The following is a 13379-nucleotide window of genomic DNA, read 5'->3' on the forward strand; positions in this document are numbered from 1 at the left end:
TGTGAGCCCTGAGCGCCCGGCATCCGCGGCCCCGCGGCCCTGCACCCCCACCCCCGGGCCCCGCACCCCCGCGGCCCTGCAGCTCTGCACCCCGCGGCCCCGCAGCCCTGCACCCCGCGGCCCCGCAGCCCTGCACCCCGCGGCCCCGCAGCCCTGCACCCCCGTGGCCCTGCACCCCGCACCCCCGGGGCCCTGCACCCCGCACCCCCGGGCTCCGCACCCCCGCGGCCCTGCACCCCGCACCCCCGCACCCCGGGGCCGAGCGTGCCCACCCAGCCGGCCGGCCTGCGCCGCGCTCTCTGGGAACTTTGGCCGCCTGGCTATTTTTACCTTATCTGATTTTCAAAGTTTTATGTGCTTTCGAGCCGATAACCTCACATTGAAATATTATCCCTATTCATAAATTTCTCAGCCTCTGTTTTACAAAGTTCAATTTATTTCCTCCTCGTTTGATTTGTTTGAGTGTGTGAGATGAAGAATGAAGATTTATTTTTTTTTCCACTTTTCTTTGCGTGGTATTTCACTCAGCTTTCTGCTTTTGGCATTTCCCTGACGGAAAGCCTTTGCTAGGTCTTCATGTGCCTTAATCCGCCGGCCTGGCTATTTTTTATCTGTCAGATGGAATGAGAGTAAGGAGAAATTAGTAAGGTGCTTTTTGCTCCCCCAAATAATTTCTTTCTTTTGTTTAATTGCAGACAGCTGATACTCATTTTGGAACTCTATAATCCCAATGATGTTTATGATTATTTAATGCATATTGCCCTAAAGTTGTGTGCAGATAAAGTTTCTGAAGTACGGTGGATCTCCTTCAAACTAGTAAGGAATCATGGCTTTTTTCGCTCGTGATTTTTGGAAATAGGAATATGTATGTTCCTTCCATTTTAACTCCTTTATTTCCAGCACTTGATTTTTCAGTATACTTATGAAACCAGCTTTTTAATTTTGAAATTAGGAACTGCATTACAGTTTTATCAATATATAACATAGCTTTTTTTCTTAGGATGTACGCTTTGGTGATAGAAATTATAGATAAATCACTTTATATAAGAAATTCTTCAAACCACAGCTTATAGCAGGCTTTTATAGAGGAGCAGTTACTGAGGAAAAGCTCCAACGTAGAAGAGCCGATCCTGTTTCGTGTGGGCTTCTACCAACTGAATACTGGGGTGGGGTGGAGGTCACTTGAAAATACTGATTTACTAAGGTACTCTGATGGTATTACAGTTTTATAAAAAAAAAACAAAAACAGGTTCTAAAAGGTAATGATTTAGTTATTTTGCAAGGGGCTATTTTCTAAAATTTGGAAACTTATGATTAAGAATGTATTTTTCTAATGCCAGTCCCTTTTTAAATTTCCTTTTTCTGACGGGTTTCACATGGGTGAGGGTGTGTATGTGCATTGCCATATATTTGAATATCTTTTTTCCTCTGTGTTCTAATGATTCCCGTGACAAAAGTTACTCTTGCCCTTGCTTATAAATTCATTTTAAAGGTGCATAAAAATGTCTAGTTTCCGTGTTGAGTAGGATTCATAGTTCAAATAGATGGCAGCATTTTAAGTGTGCACTTCCGATATTTTTCACAGGTGGTGGCCATTCTGCAGAAGTTCTACTCCCACAGTGAGAGTGCACTGGGGTTAAGTTTCATCAGTGAGCTCATCGTAAGGTTCCGGCACTGCGCTAAGTGGGTTGGAAGGCAAGCTTTCGCTTTCATTTGTCAGGTTAGCACGGCCTGGGGGGACTCTCCCCTGGGCTTATGTTGCTGTGGACTGATACCACATGCACCAGACACAGAATCCCAGGCTTGGGATAATACCAGCTGGGAATTTGGGGATCAGTAGGCCAAACCCCTTCATCTCCCAGGAGGTTATGACTGGCCCAGTCGGGCAGAATGATTGGCCCAGGGTTACCCAATCCATCTGTGCATTCGTCCAGTGGATGTTGACTGAATGCCTCCTGTGTGCCAGGCATATTCTAGAAACTGCAGACAGGGTGAACAAGCTCCTGCTCTGCCGGCACCTTCCATCTGGGGAGGTGAGGGCCAGGCCCAGAGCCCTGGTCCTGCCATGCCCAGTCCAGGGCTGTGGTGATCAGTGCACCTCCCTGTAGCTAGCTGCCTTGGAGGGAAGGTGGGGTGAAGAACAGAGCAATAGGCTAGGGCAGAGACTGTTTACCCCCTCTCAAGTGAAGTTCATGTCAGCCTGTCCAGCTCCTCTGGTCACCCTCTGTACTTAGTAAGTCTGGGAGATGCTATGGTTTACGTTCACCTGGGGCTCATGGCTGCCATTCCTTAAAGGCCTCTGTGTGCCATGGTCTCATCGTACATGCATCTGGTCCTCAGTGGTAAGATCTGCCGTATATTAAGCATGTCACATCCATGTACTTTTTTTAAGGTTGAAGCAGTGGAAGCCCAGAGAGGTCAAGTAACTTGATCAAGATCACACAGGAAGTATAAAGCCATGATTTTTTTTTTTTCTGCTAACATGTTACTTAAAAAGTTTTAACCTTTCCCCACGCATGCATGTTTTCAAGCATGAATAAGGGTGGAGGGAATAGTATGGACTCTCCATGAGCCCATCACCCAGCTCTGTCAATATTAAAGCTCTAATTGGAGTCTGGCTGACCCTCTTGACCAGTTCCCCCACTGAGGGACTCGCCAGGGCCCCCTGTTGGGCTGGGGGCGCATCACAGGGTACTTTGGCAGTCTGCTTTGAAAAGTGCAGTAGGTGGCAGAGTGAAGTGCCAAATTCACGGGCCACAGACCTGATACAGACTTGGCGTAAAGAAGAAGCCAATCAGGGCATTTTGTGCAGAAAGGGTAAATGAGATATCTTTGCTTTTATGTTTTAATTTTTTTCTGAGATTTAGAAAATCCATGATAAGATAAAAGGTAAAAAAAAAAAAACCCACTAATTTTCTTTCAGGAAAAATCAACATTTATGTGCTTTCACGAATTATTAAAGATTTTGAAAACCCACTGTAAGACAGACAAGAGGAAGGGGTCACTTGATGGTTATTTCAGTGCCGCTCTGGGGAGAAAGCCTTACCTGGCGGCTAAGGGGGTCCACGCTGCAGAGGGGGACGAGCTGCTCCTCTGACTGGCCTTACATGCACCCTACACCTGGGAAGCACTTAGGGACCCTCAGCTGCTCCTGGTACCCTGTAGCTGGAAGGGGTGCAGGACTTAGAGTCCACACGCCTGGCTTGGACTCCCTGCCTCCCCCCCACCCAGCTGATGCTTGTTGACCAGGACACCTGTGGGTGGCACCACAGTGGACCACAGTTTCCTCTCCTATAAAACTAGGCTCATCCTGGCTTCCACGGTTGGCCGTGAGATGTAAACGAGAGCCCGCATGTAGGACTCTGTCACGGAGTGGCAGCGTGCAGATGCGGCTGGTTCTCACAGAGGCAGTGTTTGTCAGGTGTTCACAGTGAGGGCCGGGCCTGTGTTGGAGTCTGGGGTTGGGCTGGTGCTACACAGGCCTGGCACTGGCCCTCGGAACCTGAGCTCTAGTGAGTACTAGAGATGAGGGTTCTGAATCCTTGTTGTTGGGCACTTTGCTAGATTCTTTGCAAAAATGGTCTGCTGTCGCCACCACTTGCACATTCTACAGATGGCCCGGAAAGGTGAAGCCATGAAGCTAGTAAGTGAGCAAGTTAGGTTTGAAGCTAGGCCTGTCCGACTCAGAAGCCTTTGTTTTCTTCACCAAATTTAAACCACCTGTAACCAGTGCTTGGTAAGGAATTTGAAATTGTTCACTGTGTTTCTAACCAAATTTAGGTGCGCACACACACACATACACACACAATTACATGCCCCTGAGACCAGCAGACCCCAAAATGACTTCTTTGGAATTGTGGAAGTGTATGTTTTTAGAAGAAATCTGCTGATCTAAAAATAATAAAAATAATAATAATAATAATAATAATAATAATAATAATAATAATAAAAAGAAAGAAACCTGATCATTGTGGAGAAGTATCAATCCTCTGGCTGTGGCTGTCTTTTTGTCACAGGCGGTGGTGAGCGAGGAGTGTATCCCCGTGGACCAGTTTGTTGAACACTTGCTCCCCAGCCTCTTAAGCCTTGCGACGGATCCTGTGCCAAATGTGAGGGTTCTGCTGGCCAAAGCCCTACGGCAGACGCTGTTGGAAAAAGGTATGTGGACCATTTTTCTGAACTTGCACATTTTAAAGTTCATCAGGCAGCAACCAGATTTCCTCTTTAAGAAATTATGGCACATGATGTGATCGCATACTTCAGACTTACCATATATAAATTGATGTATTAACTTTTATGCAGAGTAGTTTGTTATTTATAAAATGGTGGTTCAGTTTTCACATTCAATAAGCTTCATGCTAAAATTCAGAACCTCGGGCAGCCCGGGTGGCTCAGCGGTTTAGTGCCGCCTTCGGCCCAGGGTGTGATCCTGGAAACCCAGGATTGAGTCCCATGTCGGGCTCCGTTCATGGAGCCTGCTTCTCCTTCGGCCTGTGTCTCTGTCTCTCTCTGTCGCTCATGAATGAATAAATAAATATTCTTTAAAAAATAAATAAATTAATTAAAAAAATAAAATTCAGAACCTCACACAGTCTTCTAAGAATGAGGGAAACTTTTGTAAATGTTGAGTTATGATGTAGAGATTATGAAAGGCAGCAAATGTAAGCCTTGATTACGGTGAAGTTTAGATGCTATTATTTTGTAGTCAGAAAAATGTAAAGCTCCACCTGAACAGGACGTAACCTGAGACTGCGTCCCTTGGAGGCACATTCACACCTACACCACGTGGGAGTGGACACCTTCAAGTCTGTCTCCCAAATGCCTGTCTTACCCCTGCCCTCCCAGCTCCCCACTCTATCCTGCCAGCCACCTGCTCCCACTCCTGTACTCCACATGTTGTCAGTTCTTTTATATTGGAGGAAAGGAAAGATGACATGGAAAGTCCTTAAACTATAATTGAAAAAATACTCATACTCATTCTTGGGAGTCCATCTTTGAAATTTAGGAAATACTCTTTGATGAAAGCAATCATTTTATCATTGTGAAGGCCTTATGTATATGATTATTCTGTGAAAAATGCTTTATCGTCCTGAGACATGGTTTAAAAAAAACTCCAAACTAGAATATGTTTTGGAGCACAGTTCATGGCACAGTGATCCAAACTATAGTTTTCTCTCTTTAGCATATTTGAGAAATGCCGGTAACCCTCATCTTCAAGTCGTTGAAGAGACCGTCCAAGCTCTACAGTTAGACCGAGACCCAGATGTGTCCTTTTTTGCCACCCTGGAACCAAAGCGGCGGAGTACGGCAGACACACATGTGCTAGAAGAACAGAATTAACGACGACTCCGTGATCCCGAGCACTCTGGTCACTTCGCACGTGGCACTCACTCACCACTCACCCCAGCCTGTCGGGTCTGACTGTGTCACATCTTCCGAAGGAGGAAAGATTTCTGAAACTTCGAGGGAGGGCACTCAAAGATCCCTTTCCCATCCGCAGTCCCAGGAACTGCACCTGGGACAGGCCCCACCTTTCTGCGCCCCTACCTGCCTGATCAGGAAGTCTGTGACAAGGTTGTAGAACCAGGTGGCTCTAGCTGGGGATGGGGGCCTCCATAGCATCGGATTGCCTTCCCTATGACAGACTATATTATTGAAAGCCCCCCTCCTCCCCAAATAAAGTAGTTTATTAGAAGCTTTTAAGTCTTCAGTAGACTTGCATATTTGGCTTCCCTCATGCTTTCCTGTAAAATACAGTTTATGGTATTACATTTTATTTTTAACTGAAATAATGTACATATGTAAATAACTCTTGACAGGAAGAAAATATATTAATGTAATATTAGCCTCCTATCAGTGAACAGAACAAATACATCATTTAAATTTATGCTCCACTTTGAGTTGCTGCAAATATAGCCCAATTTGTTTACTTTTGAAAAATGTGATAGTTAAGGAAATCTACTAAAGAATGATTTATGGCAGTCTTTCTAATATTGTACTTTTGTATAAACTGTACTTGGAACTTTTTCCTCAGGCACTCACCCCTCCCCTTCTTGTGATAACTGTATCCATAAAGATGTACTGGCCTTTGACAGAGGCATAAAGTAGAAAGATTTTTCATTCTTACATGGATTTATTATCATACATTTAAGAACGTATTGATCATTGAGAGAAATTGTTCATTGAGATGCACGGATATTGGCTTTATAGCTAATACTTTAGAATCTTAACAGAGAATAGGAACCCATAGTTCTGATCAGTCCATGTACTTGCCCGGGGTTTTGGGGGGTTGAATTATGACACTCTTCAAATTGACAAGTATACAGAACTTAGATTTCATGCTTTTAAAATTTAGACTAAGATGCTCTGGAACTTAAACAGGATTTTCATTAATAATTTGAGATTCTATGAACATTTGATTACATTCTGCATAACATGTAGGCTCCAGTTATTTTTCTTGTTTCTATTTTTAATCTCCTTGAAGACAGGCCTAAAGGAAGGAAGGAATGGCCCATTTGGGGTTCAAGAGCTGGCTGCAAAGAGCATGCTGCTGTTGCCATTCTTTCCTTGGATCTTTTTCTTGTGGGTCTTGTCTTTTCTTTCTCTCTCTTTTTAAAATAAAATTTCTGGAGCTATATATTGAATTTCCTGGTATACAGGATGTTGTCCCCCTCCCCCAAATTCCACTGAGCTGATTCTTTAAAAAGAAAGGAAGGAATCTATACCGTGCCAAAGAAAATAAGGTACATGTGTGAGAATTTCAAACGTAACCCAGAGTAGCATTTTGGGAACTCCAGCAGAGCATGAGCTAATAAATTGGAGGCTACGTATTAAGAGAGAAAAAAATCAGTCTATTTTGTGTTCAATACTTGCCTAAAGTAAATAGATGGAGATACTGTTATGCTTCAGTAACAACTTTTAATTTTTTTTTTATTGTGTAGAAATTGAAATTGTCATATTGTAAAGTCTGTTGAGAGTAGAATTATGCAACTGGAATCTTGTGTTCTGTGCAGAGCTTCATTTTCCATTAAGGAAAAAAAAAATAAGCCTCGGTTTGTGTTGTGATGTGTGGAGTCTGCATGTTGAATCCAATGTGCTTGTAGAGATCTGTAGAGACCCTTTGGTAAATAATCCAGCCTTTAAAAAGTTGAGCTTATATACTAAAAATGGCCTGTAACTTAATATGAACGGCTTTCCAATGCAGTTTTTTTTTTTTATGACTAATTTCTCTGCAGAAAAGTATGTTAAAGGCTCACATTTTCCTCTTTTGTAATGACTGCGGTCCTTGGGAGGTGGTTCTGCTCTCCTCTCCCTCCTTTCTCTCCCTCTGCACGGTCATCACTCCAGCTCTGGGTAGATTCGTTGTTCCTAGGTGTGGGGTGCCATTTGTGATGTGATCATCACACGTAAGCCTCCTGTGTGCTTGAACACTCTGCCGCCTCTTGGGTGAATTAATGGAAAAACACGAGATGGGTTTCTCCCAGATGGAGAAGGCGTCTTCAGGGGGAGCCGGCTCAGCCTTGCGCCAAGCGGACGTTTCTCCCGTGCTGAGTGTTCTCATCAGCACCTTTCTCCCTCGGAGAATTCGGGAGCATTCTCAGAACTGGCGGGTCCTCGTGGGGCCCTGCAGACCCCCACGAAGAGCGCCGCGCCCAGCTCTGCCCGGTGTTTCACTGGTGCCAGAAATAGGATCGTCCGGCGGGCTGCGCCCCGCGCTGGACCGCGTAGACCATGCATGCCAGGAGCACGTGGGGCCTTATTCCCTCCAGGCCGGAGGCCCCCAATTCCGCAAATCCTGTCTCGCAAAGGGCCCAGGAGGCCGAGGACCAGAGGGGCCCGGCTAGGGTTAGGGACCTGGAGGGCAGCCCCGAGGCTGCGAGGGGGGCCTGGCTCCCGCCCCGTGGGGCCCTCCCTCCCCCCTCCCCCCCCCTCCCTGACCCCCCCCCCCCCCCCCCCCGCGCCCCTGAGCCCCTGCGCCCCGGGTGGGCCGTCCGTGGGGCGGGGCGCGGTGACGCGGGCGGCCGGGCGGGGTCCCGGGGTGGGGGTCCCTGGGCGGGGGCGAGGGGGCCGCGGGAGGCCATGCGGCGGGCGGCGGCGGGCGGAGGGGCTCGGGCAGGGGCGCCGCCGGGGGGCGCTCTGGGCCCCGACCCCGGGCGGGGCGGGCGGGGGGCGGGCTCGGCGGGCCCACGGCCCCTTCCTGCGCAGTCGGCGGCCCGCGCTCCCGGCCAGGGCGGCGTCGCGGCCCCGCAGGCCCCCAGCCCGGCTCTCGACTTGGCCCCGGACACCTTCGTCATGCGGGTGCTGCTGGAGGACACCGGGGAGACCTTCCAAGTGGCCAACTGCCGCGGCGACATGACGGTGCGGGAGCTCAAGGAGGAGCTGGACCTCCTGGTGGGCATCCCCCTGGACCTGCAGCGGCTCCAGTACCTGGACCAAGGTGGCCCCTGCCCACCCCCTTCCCTCGCCCTGTACTGCCTGCAGCCCGAGCGCCGTCCCCTCCCGAACCCGCAGCCCCCGGGGAGACCCCCCACCCCCAGGTATCACAACAGAGCCCGCCCCACCCCCTAGAACTCCCCAATCCCGGACACACCAGGTTGACGTGAGACCTCAGATCTCAAGGCCGACCCTGTCCCCAAGCCAGACCCTGACCCACGAACAGATCCTGCCCGGGTCAGGACTCTGGTCCCACAGCAAGCTCTCTAGCCAGACCTGCCACCCCTGAGTAGCTCCTGCCCACGGCAAGACCCCTGGGACCCTCAGGCTGCCCATGTCTTCATCAGGGCCCCCAGTCCCAAGAGACCACACAAGACCAGAAGCCTGAAACAAAGCCTGTCCTCAGTGAGAGCCTACAAACTAGGGCAAACCTGCCCATATCAGGACCCCAGACTCAAAGAAAACTTCCAAATCCCCATGTTGGACTCATAAACCCCCCAGTCCTGCAGTCAGCCATGTCCACACAAGGATGCCAAAGCCTGAAGCAAACTCAGCCCTACTGAACCCCACATCTCCAGGATAACTACGACTACCTCCAAACCCCAAATCCTCTGGCAACTGTGTCTACACGGAGATGCTAAAGCATTTTCTCAGAAGAAACCCTGCCCACTTCAGGACCCCCAAACCCAGAGCAAACTTACCTAAGACTAAACCTCAAATCTCCAGGGTAACTATGACTACCCCAGAGCCCCAGATCCTCCAGGAACTATGTCCATGAAAGGACACTAAGACCAAGAACAAACTTGGCCAAGACTGAACCCCAGGTCCCAAGGGTAACCATGCGATCCTTAGAACCCTGAATCCTCTAGCAGCCGTGTCCACCGAAGGACACTAATGCCTGAGATAAACTGCCCACCCTAGGACTCCAAATCTCTATGCAAACCATGCCCATGTTTGAACCCCAAATAAATTTCCCAAATAAATACCCCTGCTTGCAACAGAAACCTAAATCTCAAGGCAGATTCTACCCAGATCATGACCCTAAATCCCGGAGCACACAAGCCCAATTCTGAGCCCCAATTATGAATCTGAACCCCAACCATGGGCCATCTCTATATAAGGATGCCAGAACCCGAAATGAACTCCTACATCTGGAAATCAGTTCCCAAGCTCATCACGACCACACCAGAACACCAGTCCCAAGCAAAATATCCTCATAAGGTCTCCAAAACATGAGACAAGCTCTGTCCACAACAGGACCCCAAAACTCATGCCAAACACACCCATATCTGAACCTCAAATCTCATGGAAACTATGTCTAAGCCAACCATATCCATGTAAGGAAGCCAAAGTTCAAAGCAAGACTTGCCTACGTGAGGACCCCAAAACTTGAAGCAAGCTCTGCTTGTATTTGAACCTCAAATCCCTCATCCAACCTTGTCCACACCAGAACCCCAAGTTCTAGACCAAATCTTGCCCATCTCAGAATCCCAAGTCTCAGAGCAGAACCTGTCGCCACCAAGACCCCCCCCAATCCGAGGGCTGACCTGTCCCGATTACTTACCCTTGGTTGCTATAGTACCCCATGGCTACATTAGAACCCCAAATCCCAAAACAAGTCCTACCCACACAAGGACTCCACACCCCAGAATCGACCCTTCCCAAGCAAATCGACCCCAGAAAAGCAAACCTTGCCTTCATTAGAACCCCACATCCAGAGCAAACTCTGCCCTCGTCAGGACCCCAAATCTCAAAGCAAACCCTATCCACGTTTGAGCCCCGAGTACTGGCACTAACCCAGTTCATCTCAGAACCCCGGCTCTCAAGCTGTGTCCTTGGCCACGTCAGGAGCTCAAACCCAGCCCGATCGGAATCAGAACCCAGCACCCAGAGCTCACTGTGGCTAGATGAAGACCCCAAGGCCCCCTCTCCAGACAGATCCCATGGGGGTGGCTCCTAGGGGAGGGCGAGGCCCGCTCCCTCCGTCCGTCAATCTCCTTCCCTCAGCCTGAGGACCTGGCTGTCCCGGTCCCGATCCCTACGATATTTAGGATATGAGAACAGGATCAGAGCCCCGGGGCTCCACATCTCCCCAACCCGGTTGAAATCAACGCAAAAATACTCGGAGAGAACGGAGCTGGGAAAGCTCTCGGGGCTGCTGCGCGCCGGCGGTGGAGGGCGGTGGAGAGCGGTCCCGCAGACACCCTGCAGCCGGGGAGCGACGGGGACGGGGACAGGGCGGGCTGAGAGCGGCCTGGCTCGGGGATCGGCGATCCCCGGACACTGCCCTTCTGGGGCTCAGTTTCCTAACCTGGAACGCAGGGCCTTTGCCTCCGGAATCCGCAGTGCCCTGGCCCCCTGGAGACGGCGATGGCCCGGGAAGCTCAGAAGGGCATCGAAGGCCAGGATGCCCGCCTCTGCTCTCCCTTTGATATAAGCTGAGCCCCTTCCCTGATGTACTTATTTTGCTATAGGAGTGTTCGGAAGGTGCTCTGGGAGCATTTTGGAGGCTTTATTTGGAAAGAAGTAGATCTCTAACTCCGTCTGGACTTAGCACGTTAGCGATGAGGTGAGCCGCTGAAGACAGCTCGCGTTCCGAAACAGAGGGACTCGAAAATTATGTATCCCGCGCTCCAGATGTCTGGCACCCCTTCGGTTAATTTATTTTCACTGATGAGCTATGCTGAGCCATAAATTCAAGAAAGCTAAGAGGCAGTGAAAGAGACCTAGTGACTTAGCACTGATGTCACAGTCCTGTCACTCAGCAACACTTAGCGACTGGGAGAAGCTTGACCTCTCCTGCCGTGGCGACCCTTACTGTTGCCAGCAAACACGGAAGGAAGAAAGAAAGGACGTACCAGGGATCCCGGGGTGGCGCAGCGGTTTAGCGTCCGCCTTTGGCCCAGGGCGTGATCCTGGAGACCCGGGATCGAGTCCCATGTCAGGCTCCCGGTGCATGGAGCCTGCTTCTCCCTCTGCCTGTGTCTCTGCCTCTCTCTCTCTCTGTGTGACTATCATAAATAAATAAAAATTAAAAAAAAAAGAAAAAAAAAAGAAATTAAAAAAAAAAAAAAAAAAAGAAAGGACGTACCACTATGTCAAGAAAAGAAATTTGGGCTCCTGCCTCTACATAACCCGCCCGGGCCTCTTCACCCACCTGGAGGTCCCCGGGGGGAGCACGCGAGACAAAGTGCGCATGAAATCCGGGAGAGACACAAATCTGAAAGGGGCGAGCAAACTCACGGACGAGGGTCGACCTTACATGTCTGTTGTCAACTCTAATAATTTATTTAGCTGCTGATAATTAGTATTTGTCTAAGCCGAAGGCAGTTGCTGCCCGCCTGTAAAGAGAGAATGTGCTCTGATTTCTCGAAGAGCTGTTCAGCATGTGTGAACTGCACTCTTGTCTTTCTCAGGGAAACACAGCTTTACTCAGTTTTGTTTTTTTTTCAAAGTTGTTAGGAAGTCAAGTTGTCTTACTGAAGACTAATTACTGATTATCTTCTGTGTTAGAACCACACATAAGATCCTAATTAGCAAATTTGCTAATCACTATTCCCTGTTTACACCCACCATCTGAAGTTTCTCGTGATCACCAACGGGGCCCGACGGGGCCTAGCGCGACACACGCGTGGTCTGGTGGGAGGCCTGGTTTTGCTACTTCCTGGCCTCACCAGCAAGTGGAGATGACAAACGCGGCTCGTCATGGGGATCAGAGAGTGTAGGTGCTTGGGACAGGCACTTAGCAATGAATCCAGACGACTCGTGAGTTCCCCTCGGAATGAGTGATGACCCAACCTGGCAGGGTCGAGACTTTACACCTGTGGCGTCGCTTGTCGAGAAGAGAAGTTATGTTATTCTGAAGCAAGATTATAGGTGGCCGTGTAAACGTACGTGTATTTAAAAACGTAGACTAAACCCAACTTTGCTTAAGATGTTCTAGAGTCCTATATCCTGTCATCCCGACGGTCTTTCCCAAAGGGTCTGAACATACGAAGTGTGGGTAGATCCACTCACCCCATTGTCTCAGAGGAGACTCATGTGAGTGTCTTCGGTGATGACGCAAAGGAGTTCTAACGCCCCAAGTCCAAATCATGGCGAATGTCAACGTTACAGTTCTACGTTACCATAAATGCTCAACTGGGGCGATTTTGTCCCCAGGGCCCATTTGGCAACATCTAGAGACATTTTCGATGGTCACAACCAGGTGTGTATGCTACCGGCATCCGCTGGCTAGAGGCCAGGAATGCTGCTGACACCCTCCGGTGCCCAGGGCGGCCCCCACCCCAGAGGCTGGTCCAGTCCAAAATGTCCATAGTGCCAAGTTTGAAAGATGCCACAAAGTTTTGCCATTGTCACATCTCTAGCCAACTGTTGACAACCCTAACCAGAGTGAGTATTTTAGTTTAGTGTATGACGTAACTAGGTCCATTGTGCTGCGTCTGTAACGTACAGTTCAAGTAGTCCTGTTTATAGAGTTTGCCTCATAAAATGTCTTTACTGACTCATGCTTTCCCCCCCCCCTGCAACAGAACAGGTCATAATTACTGAATTTTGGAAATTGTTGCTTTTTTGTTTTTTTTTTTTGGTTTGACTTCTGTGTGAGCCGAGCCAAATTAATTTTCTAAAAAGCATGAACGACCCCAAACAGACTCGTGTGGAGTCATCAAATGAGATTAGTGCTCAAGGTTTTAAAATGATCTTTGTGATACCCAAGGTCAGATAATCTCTTAAGATAACCAGTGTCATAGTTTATCTTTAATACCCATTTTTTTTTTAAGAAAAAATTATTCCCTGTAGGAGTTTTGATGGATGATGCTACGCTGAAGTTCCATGATGTTGTTCCTGGTGGAATTATTTCATTATGTATCTGGCATTATGATGGATGGACGGAACTGGTTTTGGCGGCTGTGGAAGGGGATCCCAGTAAGGTGCTTTCATGCTTC

The 13379-nt window shown here is 48.8% G+C and overlaps 2 protein-coding genes across 6 annotated transcripts in view; both read left to right on the plus strand.

The window, feature by feature from the left end:
- Positions 1–7182, plus strand: part of LOC112932177 (serine/threonine-protein phosphatase 4 regulatory subunit 1-like) — an 84034-nt gene extending 76852 nt beyond the window's left edge. For 3 of the 5 annotated variants that reach the window (XM_072735522.1, XM_026015032.2, XM_072735523.1), the window contains 4 exons: positions 696–816; positions 1586–1720; positions 4017–4158; positions 5183–7182. In XM_072735522.1, coding sequence (XP_072591623.1) covers positions 696–816; positions 1586–1720; positions 4017–4158; positions 5183–5340 — 556 coding nt within the window. In that variant the 3' untranslated portion in view covers positions 5341–7182. The remainder of the gene's footprint in view (positions 1–695; positions 817–1585; positions 1721–4016; positions 4159–5182) is intronic. The other 2 variants (XR_011996848.1, XR_011996849.1) reach the window with 1 other exon arrangement.
- An 897-nt stretch (positions 7183–8079) lies between these two features.
- Positions 8080–13379, plus strand: part of ANKRD60 (ankyrin repeat domain 60) — a 45846-nt gene continuing 40546 nt past the window's right edge. The window contains exons 1-2 of the mRNA XM_026015080.2: positions 8080–8437; positions 13234–13364. Of these exons, the coding sequence (XP_025870865.2) occupies positions 8080–8437; positions 13234–13364 (489 nt within the window). The remainder of the gene's footprint in view (positions 8438–13233; positions 13365–13379) is intronic.

This window comes from Vulpes vulpes, chromosome 14 (assembly GCF_048418805.1).
Source record: "Vulpes vulpes isolate BD-2025 chromosome 14, VulVul3, whole genome shotgun sequence".
Taxonomy (NCBI): Eukaryota; Metazoa; Chordata; class Mammalia; order Carnivora; family Canidae; genus Vulpes; species Vulpes vulpes.